The sequence below is a fragment of the Schistocerca piceifrons genome, chromosome 1, assembly GCF_021461385.2.
Source record: "Schistocerca piceifrons isolate TAMUIC-IGC-003096 chromosome 1, iqSchPice1.1, whole genome shotgun sequence".
Classification (NCBI taxonomy): Eukaryota; Metazoa; Arthropoda; class Insecta; order Orthoptera; family Acrididae; genus Schistocerca; species Schistocerca piceifrons.
Window position 1 is genome coordinate 717,848,394 of NC_060138.1, and position 20,596 is coordinate 717,868,989.

Consider the following 20,596-nt stretch of genomic DNA (forward strand, 5'->3'; position numbering starts at 1 on the left):
CCATACTAAAATGCATAATTCAGCTTAAAGTCCACAATCGTTATGTCCAGATTCGGATGTAAATTTTCTTGAGTACCAGTACTGTATTATCTCATGTTTGGTTCTTTATTATGGCATAATGCCATATGAGCTAGAAGATGGAAAACGTGCTCTTGAAATGCAGCGAAGAGTTGAAACTAGCCAACAGTGTGAAATTAAACACTTTGTTTCAAATAAATTGATTGTCTCTGCGCAAAAGATTAATAAAAGCCAAATCTCTTTAGCAAACCGACAAAAATAACTTCATTGTTCTGCAAGGCGATTAATGCTTGACTGTCAGAAAGGTGGAAATAAAATCTGAAACTAACAACATATTTTAGCCTTTCGTAATTATGCGAATGTATTTTAATTCATGTGGTAGCTCCCGGCCACAGAAGTCCGTTTTGTTTTCATTTAATGTGAGAGCAATAATCGAAGAGGAAGCAGCAAAATCACTAAACGTAAACACAGGTCACATGGAGACTACCCACCTCCCCACTACATCTCAGACTGCTCTAGTGCTCTGTGGATCAGCCCTGGATCTACGATATTTCCGAACCGGAGAAATTTAGACAGTGGCGCCCAGCCACACATCTGTAGCCAGAAGCGGGAGAAGGTACTACTCATACACAACTCAACTGCGCATGCACAAGAGCCCGACCGCAACTGCTCAAATGAATCTAATGTAAACAGCTGTCACGTCACGCTCATTGGAGGCAATTTGTTGTTAGGAAGCACTGCATATTCTTCCTAAAGCCTTTGACACACTTTGGTTGACAGACGCTTGTATGAGCACTGTATTTTGTTGTTGTATATGGCGCATTTCCTTTGTGACTTAAGGTCCCCCCCCCCCCCCCCCCCCTGCAGTGTTATTCTGCAGAAGCAAGATACAGTAATATCCTTCGTTAGAGTATTGGTTCTTACCAGTCAAGATCACAAAAATTTAACTGGTAACTAAAACAATGAAAAATTCCCGGGTCGTGTACACCCTGGAGATGGCATCAGCAGTATTGAGAAGGGATCCAGATGGTAAAAGCTTCAAGATGGTGTAGAGTTGGCATTGCAATATGCTGGACCAAGTACATTAGTGTAAATAGCTGCAATCACTGAACCGGTTTTCATGTCGATATGATAACTAACTATCTGTCCATCTGAGTGGATGGCCACGACCAAACTGCAGTCAAGAACAGAATTGACCAGCCAGTCACACAATATGTACCTGAGCACAAGATGCTCTGTTTCAGTGAGTGCTTTCCAAACTGGGCCATTTGGATCCATCACCAGCTTTTCTGAACTACACAAATGAAAATTATCCTTACAACACATTCTTTGCTTCCATAGCCCTCTTGGCCTCAATCTCCATTAATCATATGTTCCTCCACACAACTGTTTCCCATTCCTGTGTCCCACCACCCCACCCAATTTGTGTCCCCATGTCACCTTTATTGTGCGCTGCTCCCCACTGGCATTTACACCAGTGCATCTGCCACCCATCCCTCCCACTTTCCTAGTCCGCAAACTGGCTGCCTCTCTGTGAGCTGCCATCTACGCACCTGCAATCCATTTTCCTATCTCCTGCTCTCTCTCCCTCTACCAATCTCACTCTGGTTCACCTGCTGAATGCTCCAACTGTGAATACAGCCAGCACCATATAGGGACATAGGAATATGGATGTGTGCATGCGTGTGTATGTACTTTAGCACAAGAAAGGATTACTTCCAGAAGATACCAAGTTTTTTTGTGAGCCTGTCTACGACTCAATGCTTCTGCTTTTTGGTGACTGGTTCAGTTGCCATCTTTGCTCCTGCATTCCTAGCTGGCAAATGGCGCCCCACCCTCCCTCCAACCCACTAGTTACCCACCTCAAAGCCCTTCTTCCTGCCTCCAACTGCTCTTCCCCTGTACTCACCGCACCCCCAGCCCACCTGCCAAACTGCAATTCTGGTGCTGGGGAGTTCAGCTGGCACCTTGTGTGTGTGTGTGTGTGTGTGTGTGTGTGTGTGTGTGTGTGTGTGTGTGTGTGGTTTTTCCCATTGTGTGGTCTCCTTTGCTTGTAAATTATTGAAAAGGGTAGTGATTATGTCATAACCGACCTGGTACTGTCGTTATGTTGTCACATGTCTAGAGGTCCTTAAACCGGTATTATGTGACACGTCCTTTACTCTCATAACCTTCCTGGCTTCAGTCTCCATTAACCCACTGTCCTTCCTCCCCAACAGTTTCCCCTTCCTCTGCCCTGTCTCCCCGTCCTACTTCACATCTGCGTGTCACCTTCATCATGCACCACTCATCACCTGTTGTGACATCCATAAATCACATACCTAACTGTTGCAGTTGCCACCATTCCTCATGCATTCCTAGCTACCTAATAGGCTACCTCCGTCCAACCCACTAGCTGCCCACCCCAAACCCTTCTATCTGCCACCCACCACTCTCCCCCTGTACACACCCAAACCCCTTCCACCCCAGTTCACCTGCCGAAGTTCAATCCTGGCACTGAGAGTCCAGCTGCCACCACAAAGGGAGCAAGTGTGTGTGTGTGTGTGTGTGTGTGTGTGTGTGTGTGTGTGTGTGTGTGTGTGTGTTTTACTTTTGTTTTTCAGTGAGTAGTCTTCTTTACTCCTAAATTATTCAGAAGGATATTGATTCTGTCGTAACTGACCTGATGCTGTCATTATGTGGTCACATATCTGAAGGTACTTAAAGCCAGTATTAGACAACAGACTTATTGTATACAAGTCTACACCAGCACCCCAAGAGTAAGTACTCGGAACCACAGACTAGTTTACATTGGTCACATCATTGAGTGTGAAGGTCGATATTTTTGTAAAACCAGCGCCCCAGGAATACGTACTTGGAACCACAGGCTAATTAGTTTACATTGGTTATGTCATTGGGTGTGAAAGTTGATTTTTTTTTTAAAACTGCTATTTACTCACATTGAAACTTCTAAGAGCTTTACCGTCTTACTTAAGCAGTTATTGTTGTTTTTGTGTAGTTATAATGAAATTATGTTATGATTGTACAGAATTATTGACTGATGTATTCATTTTATGTCATACTGGTACAAGCAAATTAGTATCGAATTTTACATTGCACAGTGTTTTAGACATGGATGTAATTATTTATGCTGCATTTGTCATGACAGTGTCTGCCTTAGTTGTTAGGAGAACGGAAGAGTGACGACGTAATGCCAGGAAGGAATTGGATGACCCTGGCTGAAAAAAAGGGACAAAGGCAGGGACGTATACACGCCATTAATGAAAGAGTTGAGGCTTGAAGATCCACAGGAAAATAGGAAGTTCGTCAGAACGATTGCGCCTTGCCGATCATATATGATGGGTTGTGACTGTGATGACACAGTAATGAGGGAAACTGTTTCACAGTCGTGTGACTTCAAAGATGGAAAATTGATTTTACAGTCCTCACTGGTCGTGGCCGACACAGCTGCCCTGGCTCTTGCAGCTATTCTGTCAATGCTATATAAAACAAAAGATGCAGTCAAATCAAGCACATGCAGTAATTTCACCAATTGAGCTGATACATACACATAATGAAAGTAAAATTGTGCACACAAATACATGAAACATATAGACTCAGTATAAAACATTTGTAGACATACTTTATAGTGGAAAAGAGTATCTAAAGGATCTGATTTAAGATTAAACATCTTTCCTTGCTGTAAATCTCAATAAGCACATTTGTACTTTCTTTGTTTTATTCTATTTCTAAGATAAGTACCTATCATCAGATGGACAGCTTTTCTCACAGGCAATGCAAAAAACGAGGATTTTTGTTTTTTTATTGCCGTGTTTATAAAAATTTACAGAAAAAATGTAGATTATATCTGTCAATAGCCAAAAGTGTCTTCAAGACATGTCTGCTGAGTGTAAGTAAAAACAATAACAAACAGAAAGCCTGCACGAAATACTGCTTTCTGGGCATGCACTCACACACCTCTTCTACTGGTCATGCGCAGATCCACGACAGAATAGAATGGCTTCTGTTTCTCGCCAATGGATAAACAGTCTGCTGAAATGGCAAATTTTCCGGTTCACTCATTCTGCCACCAGGTGCCAGAAAATCTACACATGACTTGTACATTATAGGTGTGTCATGTAATACCAGCTTAACCCCGTATCTGACTTCAGAAATATTCTAAGTGGTGGTATTATTGTTGTTGTTGTTATTATTATTATTATTATTATTATTATTATATCATATATAATACTGTAAGAAAAAACAACTATATTCACAAATTTCTGTGTGTTTTCTTTCTTTTCGTGTATTCATTGTTAAGAGATTTTTACTGTGTGGTATTTCCTGAAGTAAGGTGTTATCCAAATAGGAACGTTGGAGGCTTCACACAAATTGTGTGTTTCTCTCCTTGTACATTTCTTGTCAAATTGTCTTGCGTTTGAACAAGTATTTCATTGTTCCATCAAGTAAGATATTTTCTCCATTGACAGAATGGTTTTTGGGAGATGACATGCCGATAGCTAAATGTGTTGCAGATTTCGTTGTAGCTGCACGTAGGAGAACAGTAAGTACAATCAAGCCAATTACTCTCATCAGAGAACAGCCCAGAAATGTTTCTTCAACAATCATGCACTTTAAATACCAGCATATTTTCCAACAGTATGATGAAGACAGTAATGGTACAGTCAAACATAGGTATGTTGAGTTGATGAGAAACACTAGCTCAGAAAATTGCACAAAAATTGATGTGAACGAAATCTATACGCCCAATATGGAAGTTAGGTGAACTGCAGATGAAAAAATGGCTGACAGATTACGAAACACAGAAAGATAGATCTGTGCACTAGTTAACCAAGGGGCTTAATCCTTTGGTATATGAGATATGTATCCTTCACAGCAAGGCTGACCCTGTTGTGACATGCTACATATAATATTTTGTTGGAATATTGCATTAATGTCATAATATTTTGTTTTCCAGGCGGCTCTGCATATTCAATAATACCGTTGCACTCACAGCTGCCAAGAGAAGACCAGCGGCGTGTATTTGAGCCTGTTCCAGATGGTGTTACAAAGGTAAGAAAAACATTTTCTGTGCCTAATTTTTGGGGAGCTTAGAGAGAGGTGTGGAGGCTGCAGCAGATAGAGTGGGTTTTACAATTAGTGTTTAACAGATCAGTTCATTGTGAGTGAAAGTGGCTAAATAACTAAAGAAGCTTTTTAGGAAAAGCATAGATAGCTACTCACCATAAAGATGACAAGTTGGTTTGCAGATAGACACAATGAAGAGGCTGTTACAGATTGAGCTTTTGGTCAAAGCCTCCTTCAGAAAGGAAACACACATACACGTATGTGCGCGTGCCCACATAAGCACATGCACACGCAAGCAAGCAAGAACACTTCATGTGTCTGGCCAGAAGCCGGCCATAGATAGCAGTCGTGTGTATTTGCGTGGGTGCGTGTGCTCGTGTGTTCGCACGAGACCGCGATCGCGTGTTAGAGCGCGCGCGTGTTTGCGCGTGTTCTTCTCATAATGTTGTTGATATCCCAACCTGAACTTTTCATTGTTTTAAGTAGCTCATTAACAGTTAAATTGGCTGAGAAATTGTAGTCAAGAACAACAAAGGACATAGTGAAATTAAAAACTAGTGCAGTAACAGACAATAACAAATGTGTGAAACTAAGTTCCCATCAAGTGGCTTAATTTTGATGCAACATACCTGTGCAACCTTGTGGACCCCCTTCCTAACCTAGTCCAAGGGTGGAATTACATTATATTAAATGAAGCTTGTTATGATTTCTCTAGGATGACTAATTATTTGTCCAGTGAGCTTAATAATGTGAAAAGATACACCCTGAAGAGGATACAGAAACAACAGTTCATTGATAAAGCTCATCATGACTATTACTCATACTGTAAAGTGTGTGTAAGTATTTATATCAACCATGCAGGTGCCATCAGGTCACACACACAGTAAATAATGTGTTCTTTTTTCTGTCTGCAGATAATTCTTTCAACGAACATAGCAGAGACATCAATCACCATTAATGATGTCGTATTTGTGATTGACAGTGGCAAAGCAAAAATGAAGTTATTTACGTCACATAATAATATGACTAACTATGCAACTGTTTGGGCATCGAAAACTAATTTGGAGCAACGAAAGGGAAGAGCTGGCCGTGTTCGACCTGGCTTCTGCTTCCATTTATTGAGCAAGGTAATTACTAAATTTTTCTGCAGAATTTAGTCTCATTCACTAATTGTCAATATTTTTGTTATTAATTCAGTTTCTTTTTTAAAATGATAAAGGCTCGCTTTGAAAAATTGGATGAGCATATGACACCAGAAATGTTCCGTACTCCTTTACACGAGTTGGCACTGTCAATAAAACTACTACGTTTGGGAGCAATAGCACAGTTTCTTAGCAAGGCAATTCAGCCTCCACCTATTGATGCTGTAATTGAAGCTGAAGTCTTGCTTAGAGGTTGGTAATAAATATTATAAATATAGTATAGGAAAAATATGTTCAGAATAATTTAATAACTGTCTATGATGTAGTTCCACAAGGCTATGAACTTCTCACTGTAAGTGCAGAGATGATCTTGTTTCTTTAACTAATAAGTGAAATGTTCACCCTTTCATGTTTTGTCATTGTTCACATTGTTTTGTGAAGTCTTTTCCATATTATCCCCTGGAGAAAAATCTGAGGAATACTGACAAAAGCATATCATCTGATGAGCATCAAAATTGTGAAAACTTCCAGTTGTGAATTATAAGAATTGTATTACTACCACCATTGTAGCTAGTATGAGGGGTAATCATAAATCTTAAATGATGACCTCAAAAGAAAATAAACATATATAATTAAGTTTTTGTTTGCAAGTACATGCCTGCAGTCCTGGTAACATTGGAATCTCCATGCCACAGTACCATAGCACACTTTTACAGTGGCAAAAACAAAATGGCACTACCCATTGATAAAGTGGATTATCGTATGATAGCTCATTTTTGGCAGCAGCAGAAATGTTGTAGTCATGTTATTAAGGCCAATCTGTTTGGGTAAAGGCATGATTTGAATTGACCTAACTCAGTTACAACGTTTTTGCTCCTCCTGAAAACTAATTGCTCCACAATACAGCACTATATCGGTAGGTTGTGCAGTTTTATTTTGGTTCCTTGAGTGGCATGCTTCGTACTGCAGCATGTAGGATTCATTGTGCAGCAGGACTACAAAAAGTTAACTTGAAACAAACAAAAAATTCATTGTGTAACTTCAGTTGTTCATGTGATAATTAAAACATTTGAGAAGATAAACTTCTTTGCCAAGATCTCTAATAATAACGTTTATTCTTGATAACCGGTTTCGGTAATCAGTGTTACCATCTTCAGATCTGGATAGTTTTTAAACAGTGTGACTACATACAAAGCTATTGTAATACACAGTATTAGATACAGTATGAAAGAAAACAACAGAATAACCTATACCTATCTCATGAATTGGCAGGTATGTAACAGATGAGAAGGCTGATGCACTGGCATGTCAAAATTAAAACAACTATACACACAGTTATTAATCACATACAACTATATTGTGTCACTTACAACAGAATACACCATTGCAGCCAGGGTGCTGTTGGACTGGCAAGCGGTTATCAGTGAAGGATAGGCATTGACAAGTGGACTGACAGGTGTCGCTAGTGTAACATGTATTCCTTACTTAAAATCATTTACGTGATTAGCTTACAATGTGCTAGCTAGGATAAAAATAAATCTAAAAACACGTTTATAAAATTATTGCCAATTTATAATTAAAACAGACTAAAACTTACTCCTGTAGCACTAGTTTTACAATGTCCCTATGTAGAAGCTGCATTTGTTTGGTACAGTTACCACAAACTGATATACAATAGGTTCCTTAACACAAGATTTAAGAGTTTACAAAAACGACAGACACAAGTACAAAGCCATTAAAATATTTAAATTTTACATATCTTAAAAATTTAAATGTAAAATTCAATCTGTAGCAGTGTATGCTATGGTTACATTCAAAGTAATAGGAGTGTCCTCAAATAGCAATGTAGTAAAAATAAAAATACAAAGTTTTAAAAAATTATAAAGAGCAGTTATCAGAACGGCTTACTCACTTCTTTTGGGTAACCATCCATGCTGTAGAAAAACATGAATGAAAACCACATGAACCAAAAAAGTAATGATAACAGCAATAGTGGTAACACATTGAATTCAGCCACTGAAATTACATTATTATGTGAATGCTATTAATGTGGAAAAGGTTAAAAGGCATGTTTAAAAAATATGTATATTGCCAAATATTTATTATTTTCAGAAGCTAAAAGATTATTCTTATTGCACTTATCAAGTAATGTATCTATAAAGAGGCTGGATTAATATTTGATGCAGTTACTACGACTGATATCCAATTGATTGCTCCTTGAGATGAGTAAATGAAATGATAATTAAAACTTTGACTGCTTTCGTAGCCAGTGTAGTTTTCACTATACTATTAAGTAAAAATATGTTGTAGCAAGTCCCTTATTTCCTCACATATGCTCATCTTAAAAAGAGACCATATTTTTGTTCCAGAAATGAAGTGCTTAGATAAAAATGATGAACTTACTCCATTGGGCCGAATACTGGCTAAGTTGCCTATTGAGCCAAGACTTGGTAAGATGATGATACTGGGGAATATGTTTTTCTGTGGTGATGCACTAGCAACCATGGCTGCCAACAGCTCGACCTTCCCAGAAGTGTTTGTTACTGGTGAGCCCTAATTTATTTATTTATTTTTTTATTTTTTTAAAGTGTTAACTGATGTTACCTGTTGATGTGTTGTTTAAGGTAACATTAAAGTTTCATTATAACTTACATTCTCTTCTAATATTCACTAGAACTTCGTCTAGCTTATTCAGAAGATTTAATTTACAAATCCTTGTTCAGTTATACTAATGTAGATATATTACAGTTTCCTCAAATCAGCGAAAAATGCCAGAATTACTTCTCCATTACAGACCTGCCAATTATCTGCTCGTCCAGTTGAGCTGTTTCTGTTGACCGTGATGTTGAGAGTCTAAGATTTTGTCTTTAATGCTTTCTCTTGTATCAAGTTCATTGGGAAGCTGAACGACCATTGGCTCTACTTGGCTTTGGTTAAATCTTAATTGCAGCACTGTTACAAAGAAAAAAACATTGTGCATGTAAGAGAGTGAGGTCTTTGATTTCATTATGCAAGTTTTAGGAATGGTGGAGAGCTGTATAAAATGTGGAGTTCCAATGGGGAGCCCTTTGCCACCTATTATTGCCAATCTCTTTACGGAAGATTTCAAAGACTGTGCACTGGAGTCACTGCCATTGAAACCTATGTGTTGTTTGACATCATGGAAGTGAGAATTTAAACAGACTTTTGGAAAATTTGAATTGAATCCACCCAAACATTCTTTTCATGATGCAGGTGGGAAAGAATGGCTGCCTTGCCTTCCTTGTAGTGTTGATCAGGGGGAAGGTTGACAGACCATTTATAAGAATCTATCTCACACTGATTTGTATCTTCTGGCCGATAATTGTCACCATCAAGCTCAGCATGACAAGATAACTACTATCATGATTTCTAGCAGAAAGTGGTTTTCATTGTTTCTTGTGAAATTTAGTCTATAGTTTGGGATTTACTATTCAGTGTAAATGTCTTATCACAATTAATTAAAATTAAAGAGGGAATAGGTTTACATATGTGACAAGTCATATTTTCACAACTCTAGCTTGTGGATGTTCAGTTCGCATCACTGTGACAATGAGTCCACAAGAATATAAGACAAGAATGAAATTATGTATATCCTGTATAGTAATAAACTTGGCTTTACACTTGTTGCAAAGAAACTGCAAAATTTATTCAGGAAGTAATAAGGTGACTTCTGTCTGTATAGATGTTCGGTTGAGTAAGAAGTTAGTTCAGTCATCACAGTTGAAAGAAAACTATTCAACAGAGTTTTAGAAAGAAGTGGATGACGATGCCAAACTCCATGGAATTTTAGGGACTAGTTCAATGAGTAACAACCTTTATGAAGTGTGTGCTTATGTTTTGTTGACTTTTGTGCCTCACAAGTAATTAAATAGCTCTAAAAATTTGATGAAATTACATGTTTCTTGTATACAGTAATAATTTAGAAAGGGGATGCAACAAGTACTTTTTAATGCTTAGTATTTTTTAATGAAATGTTTCTGTTCATGGTAGTTGGTAGAGAAAGTATGAGTTGTTATGTATTACAGATAAATTTTGTATGCTGTAAAAGTATTAAATAATGTGCAGTTTCTTATTACTGGCAGCCTCTCAGATTAATGGTCTTTTACTTTCAGGCATGGACAATCGCCGTTTGACATACCAACAAAAAGCATTTGCTGGTGGTAGGCATTCAGATCATATTGCTATGCTCAATGCATTCCAAGCATGGGAAGATGTACGCATGAATGGTGAACAAGCTGAAATCGCTTTTTGTGAGCACAAGTTGTTGTCAATGCCCACATTACGTGTAACGTGGGAGGCAAAGGTGAGTCTCTCTCGTGTGTGTGTGTGTGTGTGTACTTGAGAAGCAGATCCTTTGCCCAAAAGCTAAAATGTATAGCCCCCCCCCCCCTTACACACACACACACACACACACACACACACACACACACACACACACGACTGCTATCTCAGGCAACTAAAACACACACTGCCATGTGTGTGTGTGTGTGTGTGTGTGTGTGTGTGTGTGTGTGTTGTTGATGAAGGCTTTAATTGTGAGAGTCTTCTTGTTGTCCTATCTGTGACTTAGCATCTCTGTTATATGGTGAGTAGAAACTTTCCTTCTTGTAATATTGTTATTTTCCATCTTAGATTTTCCATTGTTTGACTTTATTCAGTTAATTCATTTAAATAGTTTTTTATTTTTCTTTCTTTGTCATGTAATTATAATCATTATATTAACTTTCCATTTGCTCTCATTTTTCTTTTTCCACATGGAATTTTTGTTCATGTGATTTTAATTATTTTTATGTATTAACATTGATTTAATTTTATTTATTTCATCATCTTGTATTTTCATCCATGTAATTGCTTTATTTATTTCTATTTCTCATATTGCTTGAATTTCATTCTGCTTATAATGCATTCTTTTGGTTGAGAATTCATCTGCATTATTTTGTCCCCAGTGCAATAGGAATTTGTTTTAAGTGTTTGTATGATGATTACTATCCAAAAAAACATACATATTGTAACTAAAAATAAATTTTGTCACCATTGCTTTGTCAGTATAGATAGGTTATTTGATCGTTGTGTTTTTGGCTGATAGATCAGCATTATTAAGTGTTCAAATATTATGATAGGTAAGTAAAAATAGTGAAATTCACATGCACAAAACTTCCAAGTGGAAAATAATTCTAGGAATAAAAATGAGGGCAGGTGAAAAAGTTAATATGATGATTAAAATGATGTGCTAGTCAATAGAAATAATTTAAACTAATTAACTGAATAGAAATAAGGATCATTGTCATTTCGATAAAAGTTTTCAAATAAAAAAATTGAAAGCACTTGATGAAATTCAAACCCACAATATTCTGCATGCAAGGACTGTACTCAATCCATTACTCTATACAATCCATCCTTACAGCATTCCTTTTTTTAAAGCTGTAGAGCATCATGCAAAATTCTGATTATTTTTTTTTTTAATTATTTGTAAATGAGGGCCCACGAGAATGAGCAGCTGCAGGATGTGACACATGGGGGCCTTAACCTGCACAACTGTAAAGATGGTTTCAAAACATGGATGGCACCACTGGGAAGTTCCCTGTTTAAGAAGGCAAGAAGAAGCAAATGGCACTGAGGATACAATTATTGTATGAGGGAAGTGTAAGTTGTTTATGATTGTTGGAGGGAAGAGAACAGGATGGTGGAAGTGGACAAATGGTCTGAAACAAGGAAGTGCTCTATCTTTATTACTTTCCATAGCCATAGAGTATGGTGTAATGACACAAGGGGGCAAGAGAGATGGGAAGCAGCTTTGTTTTTGCTTAATTTATGGGTCAGTATAGAAAAAATTGATGTTTGGTAAGAAGTGCAAGGGTGTGGCCTAAAATTTAACACACAGAACTGTGAGCTGGTAGGCACGACAAGGAAAAAAGGACAGACCTACAGTAAACATGACTTTGAAGGCGAGCAGCTGAAAATGGTGGAAAATTTAAAGTACTTGAGTAAGATAAAGTAGGAAAACGAAAGAAATGGCAAAAGTGAGTGAGTTTGCAAGGCAAGTTGAAATCTGTATGAAGAGTTTGAGAGGAATTACATGGGACAAATAAGCGAAGTAAAATATTCAAGAAGTCAGAAATGTGTAACAAAATAGAAAAGATGAGCCATGAAAATGTTAGGAAGGGAGCACATAAGGATCACCAGCAAGGTAATATTAAGTGAAAAAGTTAAAATTATTTGAGGATGTAAAGAGTGTTTGAGAAGAGGATGGCTATAAAAATGTGTAAGATGAAGATGGAAGGCAAGAGACCAAAGGGAAGGCCAAGTTATAAAGTGAATGAAAAGAGTAGAAGGGGAAGCATTCATAAGAGAGAGGACTGGGCCATAAGATTGTTAAAGATGTGGTCGTAAGGGCAGAAAAGATGTGGTTGTGAGGGCAGAGAAGGTGGCGAGTCTTGGGTTCCCAGCAAGCTCCCCCACTATTGGGGAAATTTGTTAGGATGATGTAGGTTTGACTTTTCTATTACATGTTTGTTTAACTCTAAACATGCCAAAACATTTTTTTTAGCATTCTAATTTACTTCAGTGTATTTGCTTTTCATCAATCACTTACTAAATTTCCAGAATCAGCTTAAGGATTTACTGCAGTCAATTGGGTTTCCAGAGGAATCAATGGCCCCTCAGCCTCTGAACTTCAGTGGACCAGACCCAAAACTTGATATGGTAACAGCCCTGATGTGTATGGGACTGTACCCAAATGTATGCTATCATAAGGATAAGAGGAAGGTATGTTTAATTTGATTCACTTTCTGATGTCTGAAAAAAAATTTAAATACATTGTCTAGATAAGAGGAAAACTACCAAATGTGAATTCTCAATATATATATATATACACATTTGCTTGAAACAGTACTAGTCCTAGTCCATTAAACTTATTGGTACTATTGTATTTCTACATTATCAGTAGCTTTATATGTTCCTGGAAGTTTGAAGTAACATTGAAATGGATTTAGAAATGAAAAACTTGACACTTCCAATGTATTTTGTAATGATTCTAATTATCTTACTTCAACCAGTATCTCACCAGGATTTAGAGTTCCTGATTACATTTACATGGGATGCAGTAAAGGTACTGCAATCCACTATTTGTGATTTGATACTTGTTTTTCTATAGGAATAAAATGTGTCCTTTAGTAATTAAAATACACCATCATAGGGATACTCCCATACAAAAAGTTTTCTGTGAAAAATGTGTTTTTGATTATAGACCCTTAAAGCTTCCACAAGGTGTTTTGTTTTCTCTCTGTCTCTTTAAGTATTGCTCATTTAAAGTGCCTTTTTGCCGCATGGATGTACTGCCTCTTTGTCACAAGTTTACATGAAGATTCATATGGGTAGAGGACCAATGACCGTGTAGTTTGTCCGCTTTAACCCCCACAACCTAATCTTTACTCTTAAAATAAGAGTTCAGAAAACTGTGTTGCCAAACAAACTTGTATTTTATTGCACTAATTAAACTAATTTTGTATTTATATTACTTATTGCATAAGTTGCTGTAATGATGCCAGAAATTGCTTCCCATTTAAGACTTTTCCCATTAATACATTCCTTACTCATGACCACCTCAAGAATGTTTTGGCAAGATGTTACAATATTGCTCATTCTTGTATTGCCCATAGTGCTCACACACTTCTGGTTATTTAACTACATTAATTCTGATAGTTACCTTACACTCCAATTCAGATTTTTAAAGTACCTAAAAGTTCATCATAAGCATTAATAAAAATAATTTCCGCTAATACAAATAATAGCTGTCTAAGCTCGTTTACAAAATAATTGACATTATTCTTATGGTCACTTTTACAATCTTCATATTACATTTGAGTCTTCTCATGGTGAACCTCCTTTGTATTCTCTTTCTTCATGGGTGTGTGTCTCCACCTTCATCACTGTGTTCTCTTATCTGTGTCACACAGAGGCTTTATTTCATTTCTGTACACAATAAATCCCATTAATCTCACTCTGTTGACAGACCATTCCCACTCCAAGAGGGACAACACATTCCAGACTGGGCAGGCAATTGGTTCCATCCTAGTTAGTAATGCTTTTTGTGCAACGGTGTGCCAGTGGAATAATGACACTAGTTTTATTTTTATTTTCCTAGTAATCCATCTTCCTCTTACATATAAATACAACCTGATGCCACCATGTTCTCATACTGAAGCCACTGTTACTCATTTCCTCCAACTATTTGAGGTCATCCTCTGTTCTTACAGAATTGCTATTAAGGAACATTGTTTTACTACATCTGTGGAGCACTCAAATATTATACACTCAGTAGAACCAATCTCAGGATCACAAATATATGGCACTGTACCTAATCCCATATATGTTGTAAATGTGAAAGTTTGTGTGAGAATGTTTGTTAGCCATTCACCCAACACCCAGGCTACCTTTTATTCGAAAAAGAAAAACTGTCTCTGTGAGAAGGGTAATACGAATAAAACATAATCACTGAAACTTAACTGCCAAATGAATGCATTAGCGAAGAGATAAGTTGAAGTGGCTTTTCTGTTACATTTGAGTTATTCGCAGTCTTTTTGGTGATTTTGTTGGTTTGTAGGATCTCGGTCTATCCTTTAAAGGAGTTATGTTTTGGCAAGTCTGATGTGTCACTGAGGTTCCTAGCTTTATAATAAAATACAATTTATTTTTTCACATGACCTCCTGAGAGACTGGTAGAATTTTCACCATGCTTGGGTTTTCACTGACCTTTGCAGTGCAAGAGTAAGTATACCATGAAATATGATCCCCCTCCAAACCATAGACCTTGCCGTTGGTGGGGAGGCTTGCATGCCTCAGCGACACATATAGCTGTACCGTTGGTGCAACCACAACGGAGGGGTATCTGTTGAGAGGCCAGACAAACGTATGGTTTCTGAAGAGGGGCAGCAGCCTTTTCAGTAGTTGCAGGGGCAACAGTCTGGATGATTGACTGATCTGGCCTAACCTCGGGGGAGATCAGTTTGGATTCCGTAGAAATATGGGAGCACGTGAGGCAATACTGACCCTACGACTTATTTTAGAAGCTAGATTAAGAAAAGGCAAACCTACGTTTCTAGCATTTGTAGACTTAGAGAAAGCTTTTGACAATGTTGACTGGAATACTCTCTTTCATATTCCGAAGGTGGCAGGTGTAAAATACAGGGAGCGAAAGGCTATTTACAATTCGTACAGAAACCAGATGGCAGTTATAAGAGTCGAGGGGGCCTGAAAGGGAAGCAGTGATTGGGAAGGTAGTGAGACAGGGTTGTAGCCTCTCCCCGATGTTGTTCAATCTGTATATTGAGCAAGCAGTAAAAGAAACAAAAGAAAAATTCGAAGTAGGTATTAAAATCCATGGAGGAGAAATAAAAACTTTGAGGTTCGCCATTGACGTTGTAATTCTGTCAGAGACAGCAAAGGACTTGGAAGAGCAGTTGAATGGAATGGACAGTGTCTTGAGAGGAGGATATAAGATGAACATCAACAAAAGCAAAATGAGGATCATGGAATGTAGTCAAATTAAGTCGGGTGATACTGAGGGAATTAGATTAGGAAATGAGACACTTAAAGTAGTAAAGGAGTTTTGCTATTTGGGGAGCAAAATAACTGATGATGGTCGAAGTAGAGAGGATATAAAATGTAGACTGACAGTGGCAAGGAAAGTGTTTCTGAAGAAGAGAAATTTGTTAACATCAAGTATAGGTTTAAGCGTCAGGAATCGTTTCTGAAAGTATTTGTATGGAGTGTAGCCATGTATGGAAGTGAAACGTGGACGATAAATAGTTTGGACAAGAAGAGAATAGAAGCTTTCGAAATGTGGTGCTACAGAAGAATGCTGAAGATTAGATGGGTAGATCACATAGTTAATGAGGAGGTATTGAATAGAATTGGGGAGAAGAGTAGTTTGTGGCACAACTTGACTAGAAGAAGGGATCGGTTGGTAGGACATGTTCTGAGACATCGAGGGATCACCAATTTAGTATTGGAGGGCAGCGTGGAGGGTAAAAATCTTAGAGGGAGACCAAGAGTAGAATACACTAAGCAGATTCAGAAGGATGTAGGCTGCAGTATGTACTGGGAAATGAAGCAGCTTGCACAGGATAGAGTAGCATGTAGAGCTGCATCAAACCAGTCTCAGGACTGAAGACCACAACAACAACATGATCCCTTTTACCTCCAACCAATGGTCAAGCACAAGTTCTGCAGGTTAACTTTATTTTACTTTATGGAAGATGATGAGGCGGAGACTGATAGACATTACCAAATTACTCAGGGAGTTGAATGGGTAACAGTACTGAAAATACACAAAAGTTCTGCATAATCACATTGTATTGATGTATGAGTTTAATACAGCTCTTGAGAGCATGCCCATGAGAGCTGCAAGGTGGTGATCCATGAGGATCACATGCCGAGTGAACAGCACGCACGCCACTACAATGTGCCAGCCGCAGCTGAAGTCGTGGCTGCGTTTGCGAGTGTCGACTAGTATCCCATTATGTTTTGGAAATGAAAAGGAGGATATCATTTCTCAAACACACATGGGCACTGGGCAACCAAACCTGAAGAGAAAAGTGACGTGCAGGGATTTCTACATGTTTCACCTGATGGTCTGTGAACACTGTTTCATCTTACGTCCACGAATATATGCAGGATGCATTCTCCTTTGTCTGACGCTATGGCCAATCAGACTTAATCATCTCCACATACAAACCAGCCTTTACCAATATCAGGGAAGGACTGATGGACATGCAGAAACAGACTGACTGCCATATCATAGTGCGACTTTGAGCAGCAGTGAAGTGGCATGACGGATATTGAGCTTGCTGCTTCACTAGAGGCATGGAACAGTGACACATCTTATTTATTTACAGCCAGGATCGTGTATTGTATTCACAGCAGAGCTACTAGCCATCAGCAGGGCCCTACATTTTGTTTCTCAGGCCTCGTCCCACAGTTTTTTAAAATGTACCTGCTCAATGAGCTGCCTGCAGGCTATCAAGCAATCCTACTCTCGTCACCCTTTGGTCTCTGTTATCCGTGACTTCTCTGCCCTTGGCCATGCTGCCTGCTCAGTTGTCTTTCCTGGGTCCCCTGTCACGGGATCATCCGAGGGAACGAATTGGTTGACCATTTGGCTAGAGATTCAGATACTTATCCCCATTCCCTTCCATGAATCCAACTGCAGATATGCGGACCTACGTCAGATCTCTCTTTGCCGAAAAGTGACATGACATTCGGTGCACTACCGCTCTCAGTAATAAAACTCCACACAATCAAGGAGTCTACTGTGATTTGATGCTCTTCTTTCCACTCCTCTCGGAAGGAGTCTACTCTCTTATGCTGTCTGTGCATTGGTCATACCAGGTTCACTCAGTGTTTCCTGTTGCATACTGAACCACCCCTACAATGTGGTTGTGGAGTCCGACTAACAGTATCCCATATATTGGTGGAATGTCCCCTTCTTTTGGCCCTTCGTACTAAGTGTAGCCTTCCAGATTCCTTAAATTTAATATTAGCAATGATTCACAGATGGTTGAACTGGTCCTCAGTTTCCTCCGTAAAAGTGGTTTACATTTAAGATATAAGATTTGCTTTACTCCTGAAGTGGGGTCAGTGTGGTTGTGGTTGGGACCTCTCGGTCTGGGACCCATCACAACTCCCCCTTGCAAAGACCGCTTTTTTATCCCTCTGTTTTCCCAGTTTCTAACGTTGAGCTACCCTTTAATACCTTCTACTGTGTGTATTTTAACTCACTCATTTTATAGTTTGACTCCTCTGATTGGATCTGTCCAGTTTTAGGAGACCCTCTTTCTTCTGTGTGTAACTTTGGAATTGCGGGACTGATGACCTCGCTGTTTGGTTCCATAACCCCTCCTCAATTAATTAATTAATTAATCAATCAGTCAGTTCCCAATGGTGAGTACATGTACTGTATGGAGGCCAGTTTACGCACTCGAGTAGTGACACGACTCTGTCATCCTCACTGCATTTTTGGGCCTGTGCCAGACGGAAGACTTTACCGAAGCCGTGTTGTACGGAGAAGTGCAAAAATACAGCGTGTGTAAATAAAGTTTCAACACTGATTTTTTCCTGAGTAGCAGTGCGCACGCACACTGGTCTTATCGCCTGCACCAGGTGGTGGTGGGTGTTGGCTAAGCGAGCCAAGCATCGTCATTCGCCAGCAAAATGCTGGAGTGAAAACATCACGAGTGCAGGGAGTGTCTGTTCCTAAATGTCATCAAGAAATTGGAGTGTCCAAAATGCAGTGCCTCTTGGAGCAGCGGTGTTCGATTAAATTTTGTGTAAACTGAACAAGACCAATAAGGAAACATTTAAAATGATTCAAGAGGCCTATAAAGAATACGCCATGTCACGTGCCATGGCTTTCATGTGGTGCAAAAGGTTCAAAAATGGCCGCGAGGACTTGTAGGATGATGAGCACTCTGGAAAACCTTCAACGGGCAGTACTGATGAAAATCCGGGCAAAGTGCGTCAAGTTTTAAACAGTGACCGACATCTCAACATCAGGATGATTGCGGATGAGGTGAGTCTGCCCAGAGAAGAAAGACAACTGGGTGCTCCACCATGACAATGCAACCGTTCACACCTGCTTCACCATAACTGAAGTGTTGACCCGGTTCAATGTGACAGTGCTGCTGCAGCCACCCTACAGCCCTGACCTCACACCCAGTGACTTCTTTTTGTTGCCCCGGATGAAGAGAGACCTGAAAGAGTAGCGGTTTGATAGCATCACAGTGACCCAAAAGGCTTCAACGAGGGTTTTGAACAGCATTCCAGTTAAGGAGTTCCATGGAGCTTACCAGCCATGGGAATCTTGTTGGCAGCAGTGTGTAGATTCTCAAGGCACCTATTTTGTAGAATTTTAGTCTGATATATGAAAATATTCAATAAATTTTGTTTTCTGAGACCAGCCTTGAAACTTTATTTACTCACCCTGTATTATGCATGAAACATGTCACGGAAAGAGTGGAAGCTTTGTGTGTAGGGCTTCCGTGTCAAAGAGAGACTTGGGCAGAATTTACACTGTGCATTGCTGTGGTATACGGTTGCTGTTGACCTGTGTCAGGACAGTTTTCAGGCCCTGAAAACAGTCGATGGATAGGAAAAAGCCATGTTCCAGGAAGTACATGGGGCAGTAGGACTTTTTTAAGATGGCCACTCAGATGCTACGATGGAGATGCCATATAGTGTTGGTCGCCAGCCAAGATGAGAGAGCACTTTGCTATCATGTTGAGCATCTGCAGTCTCTCAGATCCCATTACACTTTTGGAACAAATATAAAACCACATTATCTGAAGAGATCATACACCAGTACTGAGGGACAGCACAAGCCAACGACGACATACACTGACCAACCAGAACATTACGACCACCTACCTAATAGCTGGTACGTCTGTCTATGGCATGGATAACAGTGGTGACGCATCGTGGCATGGAAGCAAAATGTCCTGAGTTTCCTCTACAGTTGTTACCCTCTACAGCTTCCTCTAGTTCCATGGAAGTTAACCTCTGATGTCTTAATAGATGTCCTATCATGTCTCTTCTTCTTGTCGTCGATTCTCTGAAAACCACCTCATTCCTTACCTTACCAGTCCATCTAATATTCCAACATTTGTCTGTAGCACCACATCTCAAATGCTTTGATTCTCTTCTGTTCCAGATTTCCTGTACTCAGACTCACTGCCATACAATGCCGTGCTCCAAACGTGCGTTCTCGGAAGTTTCTTCCACAAATTAAGGCCTATGTTTTATACTAGTGGACTGGATCAGGAATGCCATTTTTGCCAGTGATAGTCTGCTTTTTATGTCCTCCTTACTCCATCCATCATGTGTTATTTTCTCCATCCATCATGTGTTATTTTGCCTAGGTGGCAGAATTCCTTAACTTTGTCTACTTTGTGATACCCAAATCTGATTAGTTTCTGACTATTCTCTTTCATCTTTCTTTGATTTATTCTCAATCCATTTTCTGTGCTCATAAGACTGTTCATTCTGTTCAACAGATCATGTAATTCTACTTCACATTCACTAAGGATTGCAATGTCACCAGCAAATCATTGGTGTTCTTTCACCTTGCATTTTAATCTCACTCTCCAGTTTCGCTTTTATTTCTATTGTTGCTTCTTTGACGTATAGATTGAACAGTAGGAGCAAAAGGTTACATCCATGTTTACACCCTTTTTAATCCAAGCACTTGTTCATGGTCTTCCAGTCTTATCGTTTACATCTTTGTTCATGTGCATATTGTATATTACCGGCCTTTCCCTGTATCTTCCCCTATCTTTCTTGGAATTTTGAACATC

General features: G+C 39.0%; 1 protein-coding gene across 2 annotated transcripts in view; it reads left to right on the forward strand.

Moving 5' to 3' along the window:
- Positions 1–20,596, forward strand: part of LOC124711018 (dosage compensation regulator) — a 189,406-nt gene that overhangs the window by 135,517 nt on the left and 33,293 nt on the right. For both annotated transcript variants that reach the window (XM_047240970.1, XM_047240969.1), the window contains 6 exons: positions 4,976–5,070; positions 6,000–6,212; positions 6,305–6,479; positions 8,597–8,773; positions 10,361–10,551; positions 12,852–13,013. In XM_047240970.1, coding sequence (XP_047096926.1) covers positions 4,976–5,070; positions 6,000–6,212; positions 6,305–6,479; positions 8,597–8,773; positions 10,361–10,551; positions 12,852–13,013 — 1,013 coding nt within the window. The remainder of the gene's footprint in view (positions 1–4,975; positions 5,071–5,999; positions 6,213–6,304; positions 6,480–8,596; positions 8,774–10,360; positions 10,552–12,851; positions 13,014–20,596) is intronic.